The sequence below is a fragment of the Pteronotus mesoamericanus genome, unplaced genomic scaffold, assembly GCF_021234165.1.
Source record: "Pteronotus mesoamericanus isolate MK-2021 breed Mesoamerican mustached bat unplaced genomic scaffold, CSHL_Meso_final contig_27, whole genome shotgun sequence".
Taxonomy (NCBI): Eukaryota; Metazoa; Chordata; class Mammalia; order Chiroptera; family Mormoopidae; genus Pteronotus; species Pteronotus mesoamericanus.
This window is the reverse complement of record NW_026555115.1, coordinates 26,248,272-26,273,039: the sequence shown is the minus strand read 5'-3', so window position 1 is coordinate 26,273,039 and position 24,768 is coordinate 26,248,272. Positions and strand designations below refer to the sequence as shown.

Here is a 24,768-nt window from a genome sequence, read left to right as displayed (position 1 = left end):
CAAGTAGTCTACTGTGTAAATGTACCACAGCTTTTTTATCCACTCAACTGGATACTTGGGCTGCTTCCAAATCTTGGCTATTGTATATAACACTGCAGTGAACATAGAGGTGCATATAGTCTTTCAAATTAGCTACATATCAATTTTTTTTAAAAGACTACATTTCAGTAACAAAGAAGGTTATGCACATATATTATTAAGCAAAAAAGAAAATGTTTACACATAATATATGTGTGTACCTGAATCATTTTTGAAAAAATTTGTAGATGCATAGAAGAACTTGGAAGAATAATACTAAAATGTAAACATTATCTTTGGGAGTTTGGATTATAGGAATCTTTAATTTTTTAGGTGCAAAATATTTGAATTTTTACAATGAATTCATTATTTTTTAGACAATGATTATTTACCAGGTAATATAATGTTCAAGAATAATTTTAATGTAAAACCACTTAATCTTACCACCCTAATGCAAATGTCAGTTTCTACTCGCACTGTAAAATGTTTACATTTTGTTTTTGTAAATACTCTATGTCAAATCTTCCCATACTTAATCTCAACTAACCTTTTAATTTTTCTCAATAAATATTTTAAATATATAGAAAATACAGATAATAATAAAATAGATAATATATCTATAGCTTGGAGGTAACATTTTACCACTTTGGCGTTAGGTTTTAAAAAAAAAAATTACAGAAGTCTCTTTCCTTTCCAACACATTCATCTCTTTTTCTATCTGTGCACGTATTTGAATGTACTCTAAAGGATTTATATACTTTTCTATTTATTGAAACAGTTTACATGTGATAGGTTTTTCTGATTCTTTGATAGTTTGGCTAAATTTTTTTAATGACTTCAGGTTTACTCAGGTTTCCTATTTCTGTATTCAATTTTGGTAAATCATATTTGTTTTGAAACTTATCCATTTATTTCACATTTTCAAATTGCTAGTATAATTTATCCTTATACATCCCTACAATATTCATAGTTATGATCCTTTTTTATTCCTAACACTGATTATTTGTGCCTTGTCTCTCCTTTTCTTGACCAACATGGCTAGAATTTGATATATTTCATTATTCTTCAAAGAGCCAGCTTTTGGTCTTGGTGAGACATAGTATATGTAATGACTAAGAATGACATCTTTGGAATCTGACTACTTGGATTTAAATCTGTCATCTGTGTGGCCTAGGGAAAATTACTTAACCTCTTCTTCTTTCTATATATACCCATAAGTTTGATAAACTAGATGAACTGGACCAGTCCCTTAAAGGGCACAAAGTTAATGCAAGAAGAAACAGATAACGTAAGTATTCCTAAATCTTCTAAAGATAAATTGAGTTGTATTTAATACGTTCCCTCTGCCTTCCAAAACACAAATCTTCAGCTACACAGATGTTAGAGAATTCGACCAGTCATTAGGGAAGAAATAAATCAATTTGATACAAACTCTTCTGTATAATTAAAAATAAAGTAATTGCCAACTCATTCCTCAAGGTCAGAATTACTTCTGCCAAAACTCAAGAAAGACATTACAAGGAAAAAAAAAAACAAAACTACAAACAGATATCCCTTATGAACATAAATGCAAAAATTTTTAAAAAAATTTTAGTGAATTGAATTTAACAACATATAACCGTGGTTCTCACCTAGGGATGATATTTTTTTCATCCCTAGGAGGATATCTGGCAGTGTTTGGAGGCATTTTTGTTGTCACAGCTGGGAGGCAGTAGTGCTACTGGCATCTAGTGGATAGAAGCTAGAGATGCTGTTCAACATCCTACAATACACAGGACAGCAACAAAAAAATCATACAACCTCAAATGCCAATATTGCTGATGTCAGGAAATGCTAATATATTTAAAAGTACATTATGACCAAGTGGTATTTTCCCAGGAATACAGACTTCCAAATAACAATCAATATTCACCATATTAAAAAATAAAAAAAATTTTAAAAAGGCACCTCAAAACACTAGAAAGAACATTTGACAAATTTCAGATTCTTTTTTTAAATATTTTGTTCAATTACAGTTGACATGCAGTATTATATTAGTTTCAGGTGTGCAACATAGTGATTAGACATTTATATAACTTCTGAAATGATCAATCCAATACGTCTAGTACTAATCTATCCCATATAGTTATTACAATATTATTGACTATATTCCATATATTGTACTATATATCTGACTACAAAAGTAATTCTTGATTTAAAAAATCTTTCAGCAAAATAGAAATAGCAGTGAATTTAATTTGATGAAGATCATCTAGGAAAAGCCTATAGCTGAAAAGATACATAATTGTAAGAGACTAAATGTTTTTTTTCTCTAATATCAGAAATAAGACAAGATTTTTCACTCTCACACCTCTATTCATTGTATTAGATGATCTAATTTGTGTAGTAAGTCAAGCAAAAGAAATCAGTGGTGCCTAGGTTGGAAAGGAAGAGGTAACACTTATTATTCACAGACTACATGACTGTCTTTGTAGAAAATATGATATTACCTACAAAAAAAGGATACTAGAATAGTGAGTTTAGCAAGGTTAAAGAATATAGGGGCACTATACAAAAATCAATTGTATTTGTGTGTACTAGCAAGAGTAATTAGAAATTAAAATTATGCAAACAACAGCATTTATAACAGCTTCCAATTATAGAAAAATTATAGTCTGACAGAATATGGGAAGGATCTGTATAATGAAAAATAGAAAGCATTGTTGAGAGAAATTAAAGAAGATCTATGTAAATGGAGAGAGATACTGTGCTTAGGTATCAAAAGAATCAATATTCTTAATATGCCAAATTGATCTATGGATTCAGTGCCATTCCAGTCAAAATTGCAACAGACTTTTTAAGAAATTGAGAAGCAGTGGCTCTGAAAATTAGATTACCATTTAAACCAAAACCCACAAAAGTAGACAAGAATCTGCATGCTAAACCTATAGGGGGACTCCCTGTGAAAATAAAAATAATTATTATAATAAATGGGATACAGAGTTTTAAAGGAAATATCACAAACATGATTTTATTTTTTCATTTACAAATCATGTTTATTCTATTACAGTTGTCTCGATTCTTTCCTCTCTATCCTCCTCCACCCATCCCACCCTCACCCCCCGCTCCCACAGTCAATTCCCACTCTGTTGTCCATGTCCATGGGTCATTCATGCATGTTCTTTGTCTAGTCCCTTCCACTTCTTTCCACCATTGTCCTCTCTCCCCATCCCCTCTGATCACTTTCATTCTTCTCCATGTTTCCGTGCCTGTGGTTTATTTTGTTTGTTTATTTTATTCAATAGAGTCCACTTATAGGTGAGATCATATGGTATTTGTCTTTCATCAACTGTCTTATTTCACTTAATATTCTCCAGTTCCATCCATGTTGTTGCAAAAGGTAGGAGTTCCATCTCTCTTTTTCTTTCTTTCTTTCTTTCTTTCTTTCTTTCTTTCTTTCTTTCTTTCTTTCTTTCTTTCTTTCTTTCTTTCTTTCTCTTTCTTACTGCAGATTGGTTTTGTTTATTCTTTTAATGTCAAAGTTAATTATAAAATATTACAAAATTTAAAACCATTATAAAGTCTCAGCAATTAAACCAACATGACAGCAGTACAGAAATAATCAAGTAGATCAATGAACTATAATGAGCATTCTAGAGACATATATATATATATATATATGTCTACAATATAATATATGATTAAGTTGATATTTCAAATGAATGGGTAAAATAAGACTTATTCAACAAATAAGGTGCATGGACCACTATTACTTTAAATAAAACAAATATAGAGCCCTATTTCATACATTTTACAAGAAATATTCAGGTGAGTTAAAAATCAATTTGTAGAATCTAAGGAGTTTTAGGAGAAAATACAAACTAATATTTTTCTTACCCTGAAGTAAAATATTCAAACCCAGAAGCTATAAAGTAAAATATTGACAATATGACTATATTAAACATTTAAGACTGTACTGTAATATACATATTAAAAAAGTTAAAGGACAGGTAATAGAATAGGAAAGTATTTGCAACACATCTAAAAAAGGGTTAATGGTTTGTTTTGTTTTTAGGGAAAAAATTGTACAAACATTTAATCAAAAAATGGATATAGAATAGCAGTCATTTAAAGCTTTTTAAAAATAATAGAAATAGGAAGAAATACACAAAAACAGGTTTAGTTTCGACAAATAATGAAGGAAGAATTAAAATAACATCATTGTCACAATCAGATTAATACATATTAAAAAATATTGGTAATATCAAGTATGGCTAACTCTGAAAGGAACTGGGTATTCGTAGACTCTTCATCTTAAAGCAGTCGCTTTAGCATATTTTGCCGTGCTGGTTTGGTGGAGGTGTATTCTTTTAGCCTTCTTCTGTCTGAGAAACTCCTTACTTTCCCTTCCATTTAAATTGAGAGCCTTGCTGGGTAGAGCAATCTTAGTTGCTGGCCTTTGCTTTTCATGACTTGGATTATTTCTTGCCACTCCTTTCTGGCTTGCAGTGTTTCTGTTGAGAAGTCAGCATTTAGCCATATTGGGGCTCCCTTATATGTTAATACCTGTTTCTCCCTTGCTTCCTTTAGGATTCTGTTTGTCTTTGATATTTGCCATTTTAATGATGATGTGTCTTGGAGTGGGCCTCATAGGGTTCCTCTTGAATGGGACCCTCTGTGCTTCCTGGACTTGTGTGACTTTTTCTCTCCTCCAATTAGGAAAGTTTTCCATTCTTACATTTTCAAACAGGCTCTCTATCCCTTCCTCATCCTCTTCTCCTTTTGGTATCTCTATCATATGGATATTATTACATTTCAGGTAGTCCTGCATTTCCCTCAATGCCTCTTCGTTCTTTTTGAGTCTTTTTTCATTTTCTTGCTCTTTCTGGGAGTTTTTTTTCTACTTTATCCTCTAGCTCACTGATTCGATCCTCAGCTTCACCTAGCCTGCTTTTGATTCCTTCTGTTGTGTTCTTCATTTCAGAAATTGTATTTTTCATTTCCTCTTGTCTCTTGTTGATAGTTTCTATGTCGTTTTTCATGCTGATAAAGTTTGTGGTAAGTTCCTCGTAGTTTCCCTGTAGTTTTTGGTAATTCTCTCTGAGCTCACTGAGTTCATTGAGCTTCCTTAGAACCATTGTTTACAACTCAATATCTGATAGTTTACTTTCCTCTATTTCATTTAGTTCTTTTTCTGGGGATTCCGTCTTTCCCTTCATTTGGGGGGTGTTTCTCTGTCTTCCCGTTATTTGTGAGACTCTTTTTGCTTCTGCTTCTTAAATTGATCTGTCTTGATTTCCTGACTTTGTGCTGTGAACTTCTATGGTAGGAGACTGCTGTTTTTACTTTCTGGATCTGCCTCTGATGATATCAGATGTCGTCCCTGTCTGACCTTAGGCAGTCTGTTTGAGACTCCCAGGAAACTACTGTTTGTGGCTGTCTCCTTCAGCTGTTAATTTAGTCACTCTGCACTCAGCAGGCTGCCTTTGACAGCCCAGGGCAGGGCAGAGTCCCTCCTGGGGGCACGGTTATTGGGTCCTTTCACGCTCCTGCCATATGGGGGAGAAGTCAGCACTGGGATCCTGCTGGCACTCTCTCCATTCTCTCCCCATAGCCTCCATCCCCAGTCTCTTCAAATGTCTCCAGACTTCTCTGCACCCCCTTTAGCCAGGGATCTACTATCTGTGGCTGCCACTTTGCACTTTGCAGGAGGCTTAGATAGCACATGGCTGAGTGGAATCCCACCTGGGGGCAGGGCTGTTGGGTCCTCTGATGCTTTGTCACTTAGGGGTAGTGGTCTCTGCCTGAGCAAGATGGTTGCTGCCACATGGGGGATGAGTCTGCACCAAGATCCCGCCAGCTAGTCTCTCAGTTTTCTCCCCAAAGCCTCCTACCCCAGTCTCTCCTCAGGTGTCACTATCCCACTCTGCCCCGCCATTGCTGGAGACCAGGGTAAGTGGCTGCAAATAAAAACTTGTGCATTGGCCCTTTCTCTAGCCACCTGGCTTGGGCAGAGAGCAACCCTGCCGCTTTTTGCAGCTGGCTGTTTTCTGTATACTTTTTGGGCTCTGGTGCTGTAGGCTGGAGATCCCCGCCCTTGGTTTAGACCCCACTCTTCTCAGTGGGATCCAACTGGCCACTTCAGTATCCTTCTGGTGCTGCCGCCAATGTGTGCCCCACCTGCCTTCTCGAGTCTATAACACCTCCTTACCAGCTAGATTGCGGCAAAGCCAATTCTTCTGTCTCCACGGTCCTATATTTTTCAGTTGTTTTTTCCAGGTAATTCCTCCACAGTTTAGTTGTAATTCCAGCTTAGTTCTGGGAGGAGGTCAGTGTGACTTCCATTCACTCCTCTGCCATCTTGATTCACAAACATGATTTTAAAAACAACAAATTCTCTTGAAATAAATGAAAAAATAGAAAGTAGAAGCAAAGAAATAGAATCTAATAGAAAAGAAAAATCAAGTATAACTTATAGAACTGGCAAATACAATAACAATAACAACAAAAAACTAAAGCGTCAAAAGATCCAACATTTGTATCAATGTCATCTTGGAGGAGAGGGAGAGTGGTACTAAAGGAGTATTTAAAGAAATAATGCCTGAAAACATCCCAAGTGGGATGAAAAATTTCTGAACTCACAGATTCAGAAAGCTGAACAAATCTCATATATGATCAACTAAAATCTATGCCAAACTACAGCATAATAAAATTGAAAGCCATCTCTGGGCAGGTAACTCAGTTGGTTAGAGTGTTGTCCCAACACACCAAGGTTGAGGTTCAATCCCCAGTCAAAGCACGTAAAAGAATCAACTAATGAATGCATAAATAGGTTGGAGAGCAAATCTCCCTCCCTCCCTCTCTGTCTCCTCTCTTTCTCTCCCTCTCTCTAAAATCAAATAAAAAATAAATAAAATGGAAAGCAAACTTTGGAAACAAGAGAAATGACACATTACCTGTAGAAGAGTGCCGTTTAAACGACAACACATTTCTCATCTGAAAATATAGAGACCAGAAAGGAGTGGCACAACATTGTTTAAGTGGTAAAAGAAATGGCAACCATGAATTCAATATCTGGTGAAATAACTCTTAAATAATGAGGGGAAAATAGCCTTTCCTAGAAAGGAAAACTAGAAGAATTTGTTATTACTAGACTATCCTTAAATATTGGCTAAAGAGAGTTATTTAAACAAAAGAAATTATAACAGAAGAAGTCAGAAAGTGAGAATGAACAACAGAAAGAGCAGAAATAGAAATACTGACAAACACAAAAGATTATGGATTTTTTGTTACTTGTCTAAATTATACGTGATGATTAGGACAAAAATTACAACACCTTCTGATACTCAAGATAATATTTAGAAGTGGAGAACATAAAGGAATCTAAATGAAAATGAGGTTTCTACACCTTACTTCAAGTGGTAAAGTATTGATTAGTGATATATATCAATAGTTTGAAATACTCAAAGCAACCACTAGAAAAAAAAACATAAAAAGTGATACTTTAAAACACCATAAATAAAGATGGAATTCTAAAGTGGTTCAGGTAACCCACAGAAAGGCAAGAAAAGAGAAACAGAGTAATGAGATAGTAGAGGTAGCAAACAAAAAAAATAACAAAATTATACATATACAGTCTAACATATCATTAATTACCTTAAATATAAATGGTTATAAAATCAACTAAAATATAGAAATTTTTACAGGCTATAAAAACCATACACAACTACATGCTGTTTGTAGGAAACAGACCTCAATATCTATAAAATATGTAGGTTGAAAAATATATGCCATGCAAACATTGATTTTAAAAAGCTGAGTGGCTGCATTAATATTAGAAAAAGTAGACTCAGAGCAAAGCAAATTACTACAAAGTGGGACATCCCAAAAATAAAATACATGAATCAAAAACTGATAGAGCTGAAAGAAATAAACATCCATAATTATGCTCTGGTTCATCAATACTCTGCTCTCAGCGACTGAAAGACTTACCAGACAGACAGTCAACAAAGATATCAAAAAGCTGAATGAGATAATTAACAGGACATAATTGACACCTATATATCTATATATTCCTATTATATTTATCAAGCAACAACACAGGATTCACCTTTTTTTCAAGTGCCCATGAAATATTTATCAAGATAGACCATATCCTGGTCTGTAAAACAAGTCTTGATAAATTTATAAAAACTGAAATTATTATATGTTCTCTGACTATAATGTAATAAAACTAAAAATAACAAACAACAAAAAATTCTAAACATTTGGAAATGAAACAACACACTTCTAAATGATCCATGTTTTAAAGAGGAAGAATCAAAATTAAAAGTATGTAGAACTAAGTGTATAAAGTAAATGCAGCATACTAAAACATGTAGGATACAGCTAAAGGAGTGCTCAGAGGGAAATTTATTGCATGAAATGATTACTTTAGGAATAAGGAAAGTTATCATATCAATAATTTAAGTTCCTACCTCAACAAATTAGAAAAAAAGTGGATTGAACTCAAAGCAAGTGAAAAAGCAAATTATTAAAAGCATAAATCAATTAAATTGAAACAAATAGAATAGAGAAAAAGCAGTGAAACAAAAAGTGGTTCATTAAAAAATTAATACTATTGATAAGCCTCTAGTAAGACTGACAAAATTAAAAGACACAAACCACTAATATCAGGAATATAATGCTATTACAGATTCAGCAGCCATTAAAAGGATTATAAAGGAATGTTGTGACTTTGCTTATAAATTTTACAATTTAGAAGAAATGGACCAGTTCCTCAAAAGCTAAAAACTCAACCACGATGAAAATAATCTGAATAGTCCTATAACCACTAAAAAATTGAAAGTGGATTTCTCAGCAGAAACCTTGCATGCTGAGAGAACAGGGTGATATTTTCAAAGTGCTGAAATAAACAAAAATACCCTCCCAACCAAGAATACTTTAACCAACAAAAGTGTCCTTTGGAAACAGGAGATATAAAGACTCTCCCAGATAATCAAAAGGTGAGGGAGTTCATCACCATCAGACATACCTTACAAGAAATGCTAAAGGAAGTTCTTCAAGCTGAAATGAGAGGATGCCAACTAGTGACGTGCTAATTTGTGAGGTTAAGTATATAGTCAAATTTAGAATGCTCTGATACTGTAATGGTAATGTGAAACCCACTTTCACATTAAAAGACAAAAGTATTAAAATTAACTAGCTACAATAATTTGTTAATGAATACACAATTTTCAGAGATGTAAATTGTGACATCAAAATGTAAAGAGGGAATAAAAGGGTAAGGTTTTTTATGATATAGAAATTATTATTAGCTTAAAATAGACTGTTATAATTGTAAGTGATTTTATTTAGCCTCATTATAACCACAAAGCAAAAACCTCTAGTACATACATAATAAATACATACATAAAGAGAAAGGAATGAAGTGTACCACTATGAAAACTCATCAGATCACCAAGTAAAACAGAGGAACAAAAGAACTATAATACATTCAGAAAACAATTAACAAGGTGGCAGTTTACCTATCAATAATTACTTTAATATGAAATGGATTAAATTCTCCAATCAAAAGATGTAGAGTAGCTGAATGGATAAAAATCAAGATCTCAGGGAGAGTGAAGTTAGAAGACCAAAACAGAACCCTGAAATCCAATGATTAAAGATCACACATAGAGCCTCCCTACACTTCCCTCCGCCCAACACACATAAAAGAAAACAAGATCCAACTATTAGCTACCTACAGGAGACTTACTTCAGCTTTGATGACATACTTAGTGAAAGTGAAGGGATAGAAAAAGAGTCCATTCAAATGGAAACCAAAAAGTGCAATTAAGTCAAAAACTGTCAGAAGAGACAAAGAAGGTCATTATAAAATAATAAAGGGATCAGTCATCAAGAGGATATAACAGTTGTATGTTCACCCAATATTGGAGCACCTAAATATAGTAAAAATCGATACATCTGAAGGGAGAAATAAAGACAGCAATGTATTAACAGCAGGGGACCTCAATGCCCTATTTTTTCAGCAATGGATAAATTATCCATGCAGAAAATCAAGAACATAATATTAGATTTGAACTACATGTTAAACAAAACAGACCTAACAGACTTACATAAATATTCCATCCAACAGCAGCAAAATGCACATTCTTCTCAAGCAAGCATGGAACATTCTTCATGATAGGTCATATGTTAGGTTTTAAAAAAATCAATCTTAACAAATTTAAGGAGATTGACATCATGATGAGTATCTTTACCAACCAAAATAGTATGAAACTAAACTCAATGACAGGAAGAAAACTAGAAAAATCACGAGTACGTGGTAATCAAACAACATAATCCTAAACACCAATGGGTCACAGAAGAAATAAATGAAATCTTGAAATAAATGAAAATTGAAGAGAATTATACCAAAACTTATGGATGCAATAATAAAAGCAGTTCTAAAAGGGATGTTTATAGCAATAAATGCCTACAATAAGAAAAAGAAAAGATCTCAACTCACCTAAAATTATACTTCAAGGAATAAACTAAGCAAACAGAAGAAGGAGGAAATAATAAAGATCGGAGCAGAAATAAAAGAAATAGAGACTAGAAAACAATAGAAAAGGTAAATGAAACTAGGTTGGTTTTTTGAGGACAAATTGAAAAAAACTTTAATTAGACTAACAATGAAAACTAGGCTCAAAATCAGAAATAGACATCACAACAGATACCATAGAAATACAAAAATCCATAAGAACTACTATGAACAATTATATGCTAACATTGTTTACATAGAAAAAAATGGATAAATTCCTAGAAACCTACTGTGATTAAATCATGAAGAAATAGAAAATCAGAACAGTCCAATAATGTAAGAAGATTCAACCAATAACCAAAAAACTCCTAGCAAAGAAAAGCCAGGACCAGATGGCTTCACTGTTGAATTCTACCAAATGTTTAAAGAACTAGTGCCATTTATTCTCCAACTATTTCAAAAAATTGAAGAGGAAGGAGCACTTTCAAATTCAAAAATATGAGGCCAGCATTACCCTGATAACCAAAGCCAAACAAGGACATTCATATAAGAAAAAATTACAGGCCAGTGTCTGTTGAATATAGTTGCAGAAATCAACAAAAAACTAGTAAACTGAATTCAACAGCACATTAAAAGGATTATACACCATGATTAAGTGATTTTTTTTGCCTGGTATGCAAGGATGTTTTCAACATATGCAAATGGATAAACACAAATACACCATGATAACAACATAAGAACCAAAAACCATATAATCATCTGAATAAGTGCAAAAAAGCATTTGACAAAAATTTAATGTACTTTCATGATAAAAACTAATTTGTTGTACTCTTTATATATATACAATTTTATTTCTCAATTACACCTCAATAGAGATGGCAAAAAAATTCATGTGTATGTATTGTGTTGTATTGTGCTTACATGTATTGAGGAATAAGAAAAAGAATTGTAGGGTGGCTTCTGTGAAAATAGGTTTTGATTTTTACAGTTTTAATCTTTCACATTTTTATTATATTTTATTTGGGTTATATATATATATATATATATTTGAGTATAATAGTATAAATAAATGTAGTGTGTAGATTTAGACATTGCTTATGTCCTTTAATATTCATAATCCCAACATTGAAGCATGGCTTGGCTTGATGGTAAAGGAGCTTTTAAAAAAATAAAATTGGGGGAGTTTCTTGAACTCTGTGTATATGTTGTCCAGAAATGAAACAGAAAGATAAAGGTACTACAGAGAAGACCTGGAAAGGAAAAGTTTGGGCCCATGGATGCAGCTTTTCAGGAAAATTTGAATTGCTCCTCTTCCTTCCTTCCTTCCTTCCTCCCTCCCTCCCTCCCTTCCTCCCTTCCTTCCTTCCTTCCTTCCCGCCCTCTTAGTTGAGTCGTGACAAAGAGTGAAATCAAGCTCTAATAATTGGGTGTCAAAATCTAAAATGCTAGTTTCCAAGCAGAATTTAAAAACAAATATGGTCATAAGAAAGTATTAGCAGGATTATTCCTGGGGATTAGGATTAATGGAATTTAAAGAAGGGCTAGGAGAAGGATGTTACTTTTCATTTTGTACTAGTAGAGGAGCTCTTGAAATAAAATGCTGCAAGTGTATGTTTAGTCTTATTCTTTGTCAACACTTTCTTAGAAACTAACACATTCAAACTTTATTATATTCAATATTTATATTTAATATTTATTTATTTAACCTATTTATTAACCTCTGTTATATTTTCAGAACTGAAGGCAGAAGCTAGTCTAATGGACCAGATGAGTAGTTGTGATAGTTCATCAGATTCTAAAAGTTCATCATCTTCAAGCAGTGAGGATAGTTCCAGTGACTCAGAAGATGAAGAATACAGATCCTCTCCTTCCGATCCAGGGAATTATATTTCAGGACATCCTACCATGTCTGCCATGGCGCATTGCAGAATTCCCGATATAGATGCCAGTCATAATAGATATGACAATAGTGGCCTTCTGATGAATACCTTAAGTAAGTATATACAAGTAAGTGTACATGAGTATACATATATACAAGTAAGAATTGACAGTGAAGCCATACTGATTATGATCTAAAATTTGGATAAAAAGAAAGTCTCCTGTTTTATTCATTTGGTGTTATTATTACCTTCTTGTTGAATTAATTCATTTTCTTTTGATTGTGTGACATAATGTCTTACTGGTTTTTCACCTGTCTTTCTAAATACTTTTTGTTGTTTCCTTTGCTGGTTTACAAGTATAATCTTCTACTCAGTCATTAGAGCTGGAGTTCTTCATGACTTAATCCAAGGTGTTTTTTTTCTTTTCCTTCTATACTTGTTTCCTGGATAATCTCCATATTTCTGTTGCAATCAATAGATAATTTGTAATCTTGCATCTTGACACAGATCTCTGAGCTCTAAATGCAAAAATCCAACATCATCTTTTAGTAAAAGGCATTACAAATTCACTTTGTTCAAAACCAACTTACAGTATTTGGCTGAGTGTGTTTCCTCTGAGTAAAAGACAGGATTCCTCTAATTATGCAAACCAGAAGCCTGATTGTACTCAAGGGTTGACTTCCTCTCTTTCTTTACAGTATAGTCAAGTCCTTCGCCAAGTCCTGTTTGTTCTACTTCCTTAGTATTTCTCAAATTCATCTATTTCTCTGTATCTGTACCACTCACTCTTACTCTAGTTAAACATACCATTGTTTTCTGCTTCAACTATACAATGACTTCCTAATTGGCTCACCCCATATCTACTCAAACCCATTTTTTATCTCTTGTGTACATTGCAGCATATTGATTTTTTCATAATTCAACTGTAATTTGTTACCTCTTCTGCTTTAGACTTACTAATAGCTTGTAATTCTTTTAGGATAGCAACAAAACATCTTACATAATGGTCTTACTCTTTCTGTTACAGCAGCATTTGCCTTCTTTTGCCACTACTTAAATCCTTTCACCTACCCAGGACACTTATAAATGTTGTCCATTTATCCAGAAACACTTCTTTCTTTTCACGTAGTTAACATTTGCTCCTTTAGATTACAATTCAAAGTTTATTTTATCAAGAAAGTATTTCTTGACCTTCCTGATAAGGTCATATCCCCTTTTTATAGACCTTCAGAGTAATATCTTCTTTATATCAAATATCACAAAAAATAAATTTATATTCTATGATTTGCTCTCTTTGAAAGTATAAGCTTCAGGAGGATAGAAATCTTCTTTATTTTTGCTTTTCATTGAATACTAGCACCTAGCACAGTACCTGGTACATAGATGCTCAGTAAATATTTTTAATAAAGGCATGTAGGTTAATATTCTCTGGAGGAGAATAGGACTTTCTGTATGTTTAAAACTAATCTCACTGTATAAATCAATCATGATAAAGTAAGCAGTTAGGAAGGACTAGCTCTAGCCTAATAACAGAATAAAACAATAATGGAGCCAAGACTAGGTAACAAAGAGAGTAAGACTGTGAGTTAATTAGTGACCAGGAAAGAGATTTTTGAACTTCCAGTTATTTATGTCTTTAATGTTATTACATAACTTGAAGGGTAAAATTGGAGTATCTGATTTTTGTGGGGTTTTTTTGTTTTTATTTTCCCTTTACCATTTAGATCCCTTATACTCCCTTAGCCCCCTCAATCAATACAGTGTCGTCCATGTCCATGAGTCCTTTCTCCATTTTGCTCAGTCCCTCCACCCCATAACCTGCCCCCCCATAACTGTCATCCTGATTTCTATGAGTCTCTTTTCTTTTTTAATTAATTAATTAATTTTTTAAATCTTATTTTAATTTATCTTTTCAAATACATTTGTCTCTGCCTCCCCCCCCCCACTTTCCCTTGCCCCCTCTCTCCCTCATTACAGTTGCCCCTTTTATTTCTCTCCTTTACTTCCTTACAACCTATACCCCACCTCCCACCAGCATTGCCCTCCCCACCTCCCCAGCTTACTTCATGTCCATGGGTTGTACATATAAGTTCTTTGGCTTCTCCATTTCCTATACTATTCTTAACATCCCCCAGTCTATTTTGTACCTACTATTTATTCTTCTTATTCCCTGTACTTTCCCCCCATTCTTCACCCTCTGCCTCCCCTTCTGATCTCCATTTCTGTGATTCTGTTCCTGTTCTAGTTGTCTGTTTAGTTTGTTTTTATTTTTGTTTTTGAGATTCAGTTGTTGATAGTTGTGAGTTTGTTGTCATTTTACTGTTCATACTTTTTTATCTTCTTCTTTTTCTTAGATAAGTCCCTTTAATATTTCATATAAGGGCTTGGTCATGATGAATTCCTTTAACTTGACTTTGTCTGGGAAACACTTTATCTACCTTCCATTATAAATCATAGCTTTGCTGGATAGAGTAATCTTGGAAGTAGGTCCTTGCCTTTCATGACTTTGAATACTTCTTTTCCAGCACCTTCTTGCCTGCAAGGTTTCTTTTGAGAAATCAGCTTATAGTCTTACAGCCACTTCTTTGTAACTGTCTTCTTTTGCTGCTTTTAAGATTCTCTCCTTATCTTTAATCTTGGGTAATGTAATTATGATGTGCCTTGGTGTGTCCTTCCTTGGATCCAACTTCTTTGGGACTCTCTGAGCTTCCTGGATCTCCTATAGGCCTATTTCCTACACCAGATTTAGGAAGTTCTCCTTCATTATCTTTTCAAATAAGTTTTCAGTTTCTTGTTTTTCTTCTTCTGGCACTTTTATGATTTGGATGTTGGAACAATTAAAGTTGTCCCAGAAGTTCCTAAAACTCTCCTCACGTTTTTGAATTCTTTCTTCATTCCGTTCTGGTTGAATGTTTATCTCTTCCTTCTCTAAATCATTGATTTGAGTCCTGGTTTTCTTCCCTTTACTGTTGGTTCCCTGTATATTTTTCTTTATTTCACTTTGGATAGCCTTCATTTTTTTCCTCCATTTTGCAGCCATACTCAACCATTTCTGTGAGCATCCTGATTACCAGTGTTTTGAACTGTACATCTGATAGATTAGCTGTTCATCGCTTAGTTCTATTTTTGGAACTTTGATCTGCTCTTTCATTTGGGCCATATTTCTTTGTCTCCGTGCACCTGTTAAATTGGAAGAGGTGGAGCGTTAGGTATTTACCAGGACAGGACAACCCAGGTTGCTGTGTTATGACACTTTATGTCGGGGAGGGGTCTGAGGGAACAATGTCTGTTGCATGGCTCTGCGTCAGCTCAGTCACTTCCCCCAATACCCACAAGGAAATTGGGTCCTTCTAGTGCTGATTCCTGTGTGGGTGGGTTTGTGTACTGCTAGGACCCTGTGGGTTTCTCTTCCAAACTCCTGTGAGACTAAGAGTTTCTTCCACGGCTGCTGCAACCCCCACAGGTTTTTACATCCAAAGGTTTTGAGGCTTTCTTTTCCTGCACTGGAACCCTGGGTTGCAGGGTCTGTCTCATTCCCCAGCTCTTCCTCCTGGTTTATCTGCACACAGATGTAGAACTGCCGGGTCCACCAGCTGCCAACTTGCTGTACGTCCTCTCTGCCCTGGCTGACTGTCTCCGCCAGTCTAGATGAATGTTTCTTCAACTCCTTGGTTGTCAGACTTCCATACAGTTCTATTTTCTGGCAGTTCTGGTTGTTTTTGTTTTTAAACTTGTTGTCTTTCATTTGGTTGTACAAGGAGGCAAAGTGTATCTACCTATACCTCCATCATGGCTGGAAGTCTGAGTCTGTCGGTATTTTGCTTGTTTGTTAGTTTGTTTATTAGATTCCACATATGAGTGCATTTATATGGTATTTGTCTTTCTCTGACTGGCTTGTTTTTCTTAGCATAATGGATAAATAATAGCAAAGGGTTTAATTCACTAGGAGAATAATTATGAACTGGTATGCCCATAATAATATATATTTACCGCATATGTATACATATTAAAATATGTAATTACATATGCGTGTATATATAAAAAACAAAAGTTGTAATGTGGAAAAGAAGGGGAAGAGTCAAGGTAAGGAACATGTATATAGGAACCATGGACAAAGCCCAAGTGGGGAAGGATTGAGGGTGGGAGGTGGGGGTGGGTGGGGCAGGGGAAAATGGTGGCATGAAAATGGAGACTAATGTATTTGAACAAAAATAATTAAATAAACAAACAAACAAACCAGAGGAAATCGAGATGGTGGAGGAGTGAATGGAAATCACACTGACCACCTCCCAGGACCACTTTGGAATTACAACTAAACTGTGGAGAAATCACCTGGAACAAACAACTGAACATTAGCAAGACAGGAGCCTTATAACCTTGGACAGATGGAAGAATCAGCTTTAACACAACTGGACTGCCACTTACCCTGGTCTCCAGCAAAAGCTGGGGTAGAGTGGGCTACAGATGCCTGAGAAGAGACTGGGGAAAGAAGATTTGGGGAGAGAACTGAGAGAATAGCTGGCGGGATCCAGGTGCTCACTCCTCCCCCATATGACAGCAGCCATCTGGCTCAGACAGACCACTTCCCTGAGTGGCAGCAGTATGAGAAGACCCAATAACTCCACCACAGGAGGGATTCAGCCCTGCCCTGTGTCAGACGCCTAAGCCTGACAGTAGATTCCTGGAAGTCTCTAACAGACTGCCTAAGGTCAGACACGGTCACCATCTGACATCATCAGAGGCAGGTCCAGAAAGAAAAAACAGGTCACCTACCATAGAAGTTCCAACCACAACGTCAGGAAATCAAAACAGATCAATTTAAGAAGCAGAAGCCAAAAAAAAAAGAAGAATCTCACAAATAACAGGAAGACAAAGAAACACCCCTCAGTGGAACAAAAAGAAGGAATCCCCAGAAAGAGAACTAAAAGAAATAGAGGCAAGTAAACCATCAGATGTTGAGTTCAAAACAGTGATTCTAAAACTCAGTGAGCTCAGAGAAAATTACCAAAAACTACAGGGAAACTACGAGGAGCTTACTGCAAACTATATCACCATGAAAAAGAACATAGAAACTATCAGTAAGAGACAAGAGGAAATGAAGAATACAATTTCTGAATTGAAGAACACAGTAGAAGGAATCAATAGCAGGCTAGATAAAGCAGAGGATCAAATCAGAGAGCTGGAGGATAAGGTAGACAAATCCTCCTAGAAAGAGCAAGAAAATGAAAAAAGACTCAAAAAGAACGAAGAGGCATTGAGGGAAATGCAGGACTACCTGAAACGCAATAATATCCACATAATAGGGATACCAGAAGGAGAAGAGGAGGAGCAAGGGATAGAGAACCTGTTTGAAAATGTAAGAATGGAAAACTTTCCTAATTGGAGGACAGAAAAAGTCACACAAGTCCAGGAAGCACAGAGGGTCCCATTCAGGAGGAACCCAATGAGGCCCACTCCAAGACATCATCATTAAAATGGCAAATAACAAAGACAAACAGAGAATCCTAAAGGCAGCAAGAGAGAAACAGGTAGTAACATACAAGAGAGCCCCAATAAGGCTAGCATCTGACTTCTCAACAGAAACACCACAAGCCAGAAAGGAATGGCATGAAGTATTCCAAGTAGTGGAAAGCAAAGGACTGCAACGAAGACTGCTCTACCCAGCAAGGCTCTCAATTAAAATAGAAGGGGAAATAAGGAGTTTCCCAAACAAAAGAAGGCTAAAAGAATACACCTCCACCAAACCAGCACGGCAAAATATGCTAAAGGGACTGCTTTAAGAAGATAAAGAAAAAGAGTTCATGAATACCTAGTTCCTTTCATAGTCACCAATACTTAATATTACCAATATTTTTAATACTTATTAATCTGATTGTGACAATGAAATGTTAAGTGTTACTTTATTATTTGTTGAAATTAAACCTGTTTTTGTATATTTTTTGCCTATTTCTATTATTTTTAAAAAGCTTTAAATGACTTTTTGGTATTCTTTATCCATTTTTTTAAATTAAATATTTGTAGGAATTTTTTCCCTAAAAGAAACCCATAAAAACCTATTATCCCTTCTTTAGATGTGTTGCAAATACTTTCCTATTCTATTACTTGCCCTTTTAACTTTTTTTATGTGTATATTACTATATAGTTTAAAACATTTAATATACTCATATTGTCAATATTTTACTTTATAGCTCTGGGTTTGAATATTTTATTTCAGGGTAAGAGAAATATTTTGTATTTTCTCCTAAAACTCCTTAGGTTTTGCATATTGATTTTTAACTCACCTGAATATTTTTTGTACAATGTGTGAAATAGGGCTCTATATTTGTTTTATTTCAAATAGTAATGGTCTCTGCACCTTCTTTGTTGAATAAGCCTTATTTTCCCCATTGCTTTGAAATATCAATTGAATCATATATTATATTGTTAGACAGATATATACATTTGTTTCTATAATGCTCATTGTATTTCATTGATCTACTTGATTATTTCTGTGCTGGTGTCATTTTGTTTTAATTGCTGAGACTTTATAATGGATTTATATTTTTTAATATTTTATAATGGACCTTGACATTTAAAAAATTAATAAATAAAATCAATCTGAATTTTAAAAAGAAAGAAAGAAGGAACTCCTACCTTTTGCAACAACATTAATGGAACTGGAGAATATTATGCTAAGTCACATGAGCCAGTTGGTGAAAGATAAATACCATATGATCTCAACTATAAGTGGAATCTATTCAACAAAATAAGCTAATGAACAAAATAAACCACAGGCATGGAAACATGGAGAGGACGGAAAGTGACCGGAGGGGATGAGGAAGGAGGACAAAGGTGGAAGAAGGGGAAGAGACTAGACAAAGAACATGTATGAATGACTCATGGACATAGAATTTACTGTGGGAGCTGGGGGGTGGGATGGGTGGAGGAGATCAAAGGAGAAAAAAATTGAGACAACTGTAGTAGAATAAACATGATTTTTTCAAAAGTTGACAGGAGAAATTGATAAGTATTTATCATAGTTGAAGATTAATGCATCTGTAGTTGAGCAGACAAAATTTAATAAGGGTAGATAAAATATTTTCGCAACATAATTAAGGTACCTATTCTAATAGTATAGAATTCTGCAATCCAAAATGTGAAGTGGGCATTTGTTTATGGTATATATAAAATATTTATAGAAATTAATCCCTCCTAGAATAAGGGAATAACACATTTGAAAGAATTCCTATTTTATTGATTATTTTATATGAGTATTATACAATGACAATATAAATAACTAACAAAATATTAATTAAAAATACATGCTTAGAAACTTCTGTGCACATCCCTAATAACTTACATGTTAAAAGGAAGCGACAATGAAATTATAAAATATTTATAATTAATCAGTATCAAAATAATGTATCTCATGATTGCAGAGGAAGAGGGTTGAAGATGGTATAAGGGGGCAAATGGTAATGGAAAAAATACAATAAAAAATAAACTTAAAAAGACTAATATATGTCAGCAATTTTGTAATGCAGCCAACATAGTGTTTACAGGGAAATTTATAGCCTCAAAAAGTGTTTTTTTTTTAATTGAAAATAAATGAGTAAAAGTTCTCTTTGAGGAACTAGAAGAATAATAACAAAGGAAGCAGATGAAAATTAATATAGATTACAATCTAAATTAATGTAATAGAAAACAAAGGAACATTAGAGTATAAACAAAACCAGAAGTAATTTCTTTGAAAACTAACAAATACCTACCTCTAAAAAGGGCTGATGAAGTAAAACAAGCATAAATAAACAATATGAGGAATGAAAAAGTGATTAAAATTATAGCTATAATATGCTTTTATTTTTTAAGTTTGAGAATTTTATTAAAAATTTATCCCAGTAAATTTGGCATTGAGTAGATGATTTTCTAGAAAAAGTATAATTTACCAAATCTGACTCAAAAGAGAAATAGAAAGCCTGAAGAAACTTAACCCTGTGTCTGTATCCCCAGGATGCTGGAAAACTGAAGATAGTTTCACAGAGGAATTTTAGCAAATTCAAGAAACAGCTAATTCTTCTACAAATGGTTTCAGAGTATAGAAAAATAGAGAAAGTGCCCCAGTTTGCTTTTTATAATTCTAGGATAATCTCACTATCAGAGTTGTATAAGAACAAGATAAAAAGCAATGTGGATCAATTTCCCATAAGAACATGGATGCAAAATTACTAAATAAAATAGTAGCAAATTGAATAACCAGTATACTTAAAAGAAGTAAGCTAAATCATGGCCAAATGAAGGTTATCACAGAAATTTAAGAAGTATTCAGTATCTAAAACAGTATCAATATAATTCACCACATTAACAGATTATAGGAGTAAAGCCATATGATCATTTCAATAAATTTGAATTTGACAGAATTCTATATTTATTAATTTTAAAACTTTTACCAAAAGTTGAATATGAGAGAATTTCTTTAACTTCATAAAAGTTAACTACAAAACAAAACTACTGCCAACATCATTGTAAGAGACTCTAGAAGCATTCTCACTAAATTCAGGAGGAAGACAAGAAAGACTCATATTATGATTTCTATTCAACATTGTACTGAAGGTTCTAGTTAATGCAATTTAAAAAGTAAAAGAAATGAGATATGAGAATTGTAAACAGATAAAATACTGCCTATTGATAGAAAATGTAATTTTCTACATATAAAATCAAAGAGAATCAACTAACTGTAGAAATAATAAAAGAATGGGGAAAGACTGTGTATACAAATATTACATGCAAAAGTCAGTAGTAATTTGTTATACCAGTAATAACCACTTGGGATTTATTTATAAGAAAAATAATGAATTTATTTTCTCAATATGTCTTATCCAATCTGGAGGTTTCCTAATAAGAGGAAATAAATCCTCTCTTACTGTGCAATCATCCCATTTCTCAACTTTATCAAACCCTCTTGTATAGCAGATGTTTTTAAGTCCCTCTTACTGTCTTAAAATTAATTTTAAAACTTAGGTACATACATCTTTGAAAATAATTTAATATAATATTAAGACAAAATAAAATGCAGTAAACTAATATACAGGGGTAGGCAAAAGTAGGTTTATAGTTGTAATACAAATAACTAATACAATAATTAATAAATAATAATACAAGAATAAACTCTGTTTTGCATACTCATAACTTTAAACCTACTTATGCCCACCCCTGTATATCCACCCTAAAAATATTCAGACATGGCTATGCCAGAGAACATGATGAAATAGCCATATGTTTGTACTTAATTTTAATGAATAAATTTGGAATTAAGAGGAGCAAGACAACATTAAACTCATATTGTCAATAATTTTTATTTAACATGTTGAAATAAGGACTGAAGAAGTATATACATATGCAGGGTCTGGCAGAAGTAATGCCTGCTTGCGTGTGGTTGGGAGGGTAATATGGGTATAATAATTTATAGTTTTAATTTGAACATTTCACCTAAAATGTCATATGATATGCTTGAGTGTGATATTGTTATGTTACAGAATTACATGCTTATGACTTTTTAATAAAAAGGGCATCATTTGTGCTGGACCCTGTATATTCATAGACTTGCATATATGGACAAATATCGAAGTGCTGTATTGCTGACCCAAATACAGTGAGCAGCACTGTGATCACTAATGTGTTTTCCCTAATGATTAAAAACAGAAAATCTTTGTATGGTTCTGAGAAAAACAAAGTAAGTTGTTCTTTCAGTTGACATTATAGTTATATCCATATACATTTACATGAATTTTAAATCTGCAAAAGAATATTTTTAGCTTATAAAAAGGCATTTAAGTTATGGCCTGAAATTATTGTATAAACAGATATCCCACTGGACTGTCAAGTTTTACAGAATGTGGAAGAGATCTTTATTGTACAAGACTGGCCGCAGCATTGCAAGACATTTAGCATCTCTAAATTCCCCTCCCACTAAATGCCACTAGCAATCTGCAAATCATCTGGATAAGCAACTATTCATGTAAATTACTGTAACATCTCCCAGGGGGCAGTATTGATCTTATTGAAAACCATTGGTTTAGATGTCTGAGTGCATTTGCTATGGGTAAACTCTTTTCCAAGTCATGATTACCATTTTTGATTGAAAACAATCAAAATGTCCTAAGCGTCTCATATTCAAAGGCTTATCTCCTGCATTCAAAACTGAATATTTTAACAACATGGTAATACTATGCATATAACCTCTTATAACAAGAAGTCTAGTAAGAAAAGTAGAACTCCGGATGTTTGGGTTTGTGTCACTTGAGAATCTCATATTATAGGCATCATATCAAGTTTAACATTCTTACGCTATTCAATAGTTGTATTATAAGTGGGAATTTAAGTTTTGAAAATGATAAAATGGTCATGGGAACCAGATGCACAAAAGAAGCTTTAGCAAATTTCTATATCAAATAATGTAATCAGTTCTGGAGTTCAGGTAATGGACTGAGATATCTTACAACAGTTTGTATATTGCCTAAAAACTATTCCTCTTAAACCCTTCAACATAGACCAGCTGTTGTTAATTGTGAAGGAGTTATAAGTATAAACATACTTTTAACCATTTTAATTTACTACCCAAATGATTTTGTCCAATCCCATAGCTTCAAATAAACCCTGACAATTAATGACTCCCAAATCTTTATTTCCAGCTCTAGCCTCTATCTTGAGTTCCAAACTTCTATATCCAATTGCCTAAACCATTTATACCTAAATATTTACTAGGTATCTCAAATGTGCCATGTCAAAGATGGAACTTGCGATTTTCTTACACAATCTTATTCCTCTAATGTTTCTCAGCTCAGTAAATGATACAGACATTTATTCAGTTATTCATACCAGAAACATTGGGGGTCATTATTTTTTTGCTTTTTCTCATGCCCCATAAATCCAGTGTTTTTGGTAGTTGTGTAAGCTCTATTTTCAAGGTATAATAAATCTGCCCATCTGAACCACATGAGTCAAAGCCAGTATTATTTAAGTGAGAAACTTCAACCAACTCTAAATGCTCTCCCTGATTCCATGTTTCTTCCACATCATTAGTTTATTAATGATATACAGTAGTGTCCAGTTCAGTTGACTGCTTAACATTTACTGATGAATTCCCATTTCAAACAAAATTCAAAGTTTTTACCATGACCTAGAAACCATGGTCTTCTGGATATTTTTCTGACCTCATTTCTTATCATTCTCTTCCTCATTCATTTCACTCCAGCCACAATGACCTCCTCACAGTCAGAGAACACAACAAACATGCTTCTGCCTTGGGGCATTTGTATGTGCTGTTCCCTGAGCCTGGACAGTTACCCCTCTCCATATTTTCATGACTTTATTTTTACATTTGGATCTCCATTCAAATATCACCTCTTAAGGAGGCCTTCCCAACTACCTTATCTAAAATAGCACCTCTCACCACTCTGTCCATACCCATCTTTATTTTTTCATAGTATTTATCCCTCCTTAGCATTATATTATATTTTTTTTTATTTGTTTACTGTCTTTTTTCCTCAATGGAATATAAGCTTCATGACCATCACATGGACAAATTACAAAAGGAATCAATGTTGACTAACTCTTAACAAACACTATGTAATAATTTTGACAACATTTCAAAATGATATAGTCTGATCTTCTAAACCACATTTTCTCTCATTTCCTAATGTAATTAAGTCAGTGGTATTAAAAGAAGGGTGATGTTGGTATGTGAAAGACGACTAAAATGGTATCATCTACTAAAACTATGCTGAAGACTGATGGTGTATATTTTCTCTATAGGTAGTATTGATTATTTGAATTACTAAAGATGTGACTAAATCATAGGATCAGCAATCTGACTATTAATGACAAAAATATTGGCTAACCATGATCACTTGAGATTACTTTTTGTATGACATTTATGTTATCCAAAAATGACTATATTAAATATTTAATTACTACAGTTTTGTTGTTTTTTATTTTAGGAAGTGATTTGCAGCTGAGTGAATCAGGAAGTGACACTGACGACTGAAGAAACATTCAACTATAAATATAAAATTTACAAGACATGTAATGATTTATTTTATATTAAGAATAAAAATTTCCAAGACTAAGGAAAATGTACCTTAACTTTAAATGATAAATTAAATTTGATTCAGAATTTTCAGTTGATGTTACATTTTTTTTACCTTTTATGAGTACCAGCATTTTCATGTGTTTTCATTTAATTTTAAAACTTTTTTGAAGTTTTAAAGATGAGAAAAGAGACTCAGACTTTAGTAACTTGCCCACATATTGTTAGTTAAGAAGTGGCACATCAGGTAGGTGTTCTAATGTTCAAGTTCAGTGCTCTGTTTTACAACATTGCTGTTTCCA

At 33.7% G+C, this 24,768-nt stretch overlaps 1 protein-coding gene across 2 annotated transcripts in view; it reads left to right on the top strand.

Annotated features, from left to right (window-relative positions):
• EAF2 (ELL associated factor 2) overlaps positions 1-24,498 on the top strand; it is a 61,201-nt gene extending 36,703 nt beyond the window's left edge. Inside the window, exons 5-6 of one of the 2 annotated variants that reach the window (XM_054575223.1) lie at positions 12,258-12,515; positions 24,378-24,498. In XM_054575223.1, coding sequence (XP_054431198.1) covers positions 12,258-12,515; positions 24,378-24,424 — 305 coding nt within the window. In that variant the 3' untranslated portion in view covers positions 24,425-24,498. Of the gene's footprint in view, positions 1-12,257; positions 12,530-24,377 lie in introns of both variants that reach the window. The other variant, XM_054575224.1, reaches the window with a different exon arrangement.
• The last annotated feature ends 270 nt before the right edge of the window (positions 24,499-24,768 follow it).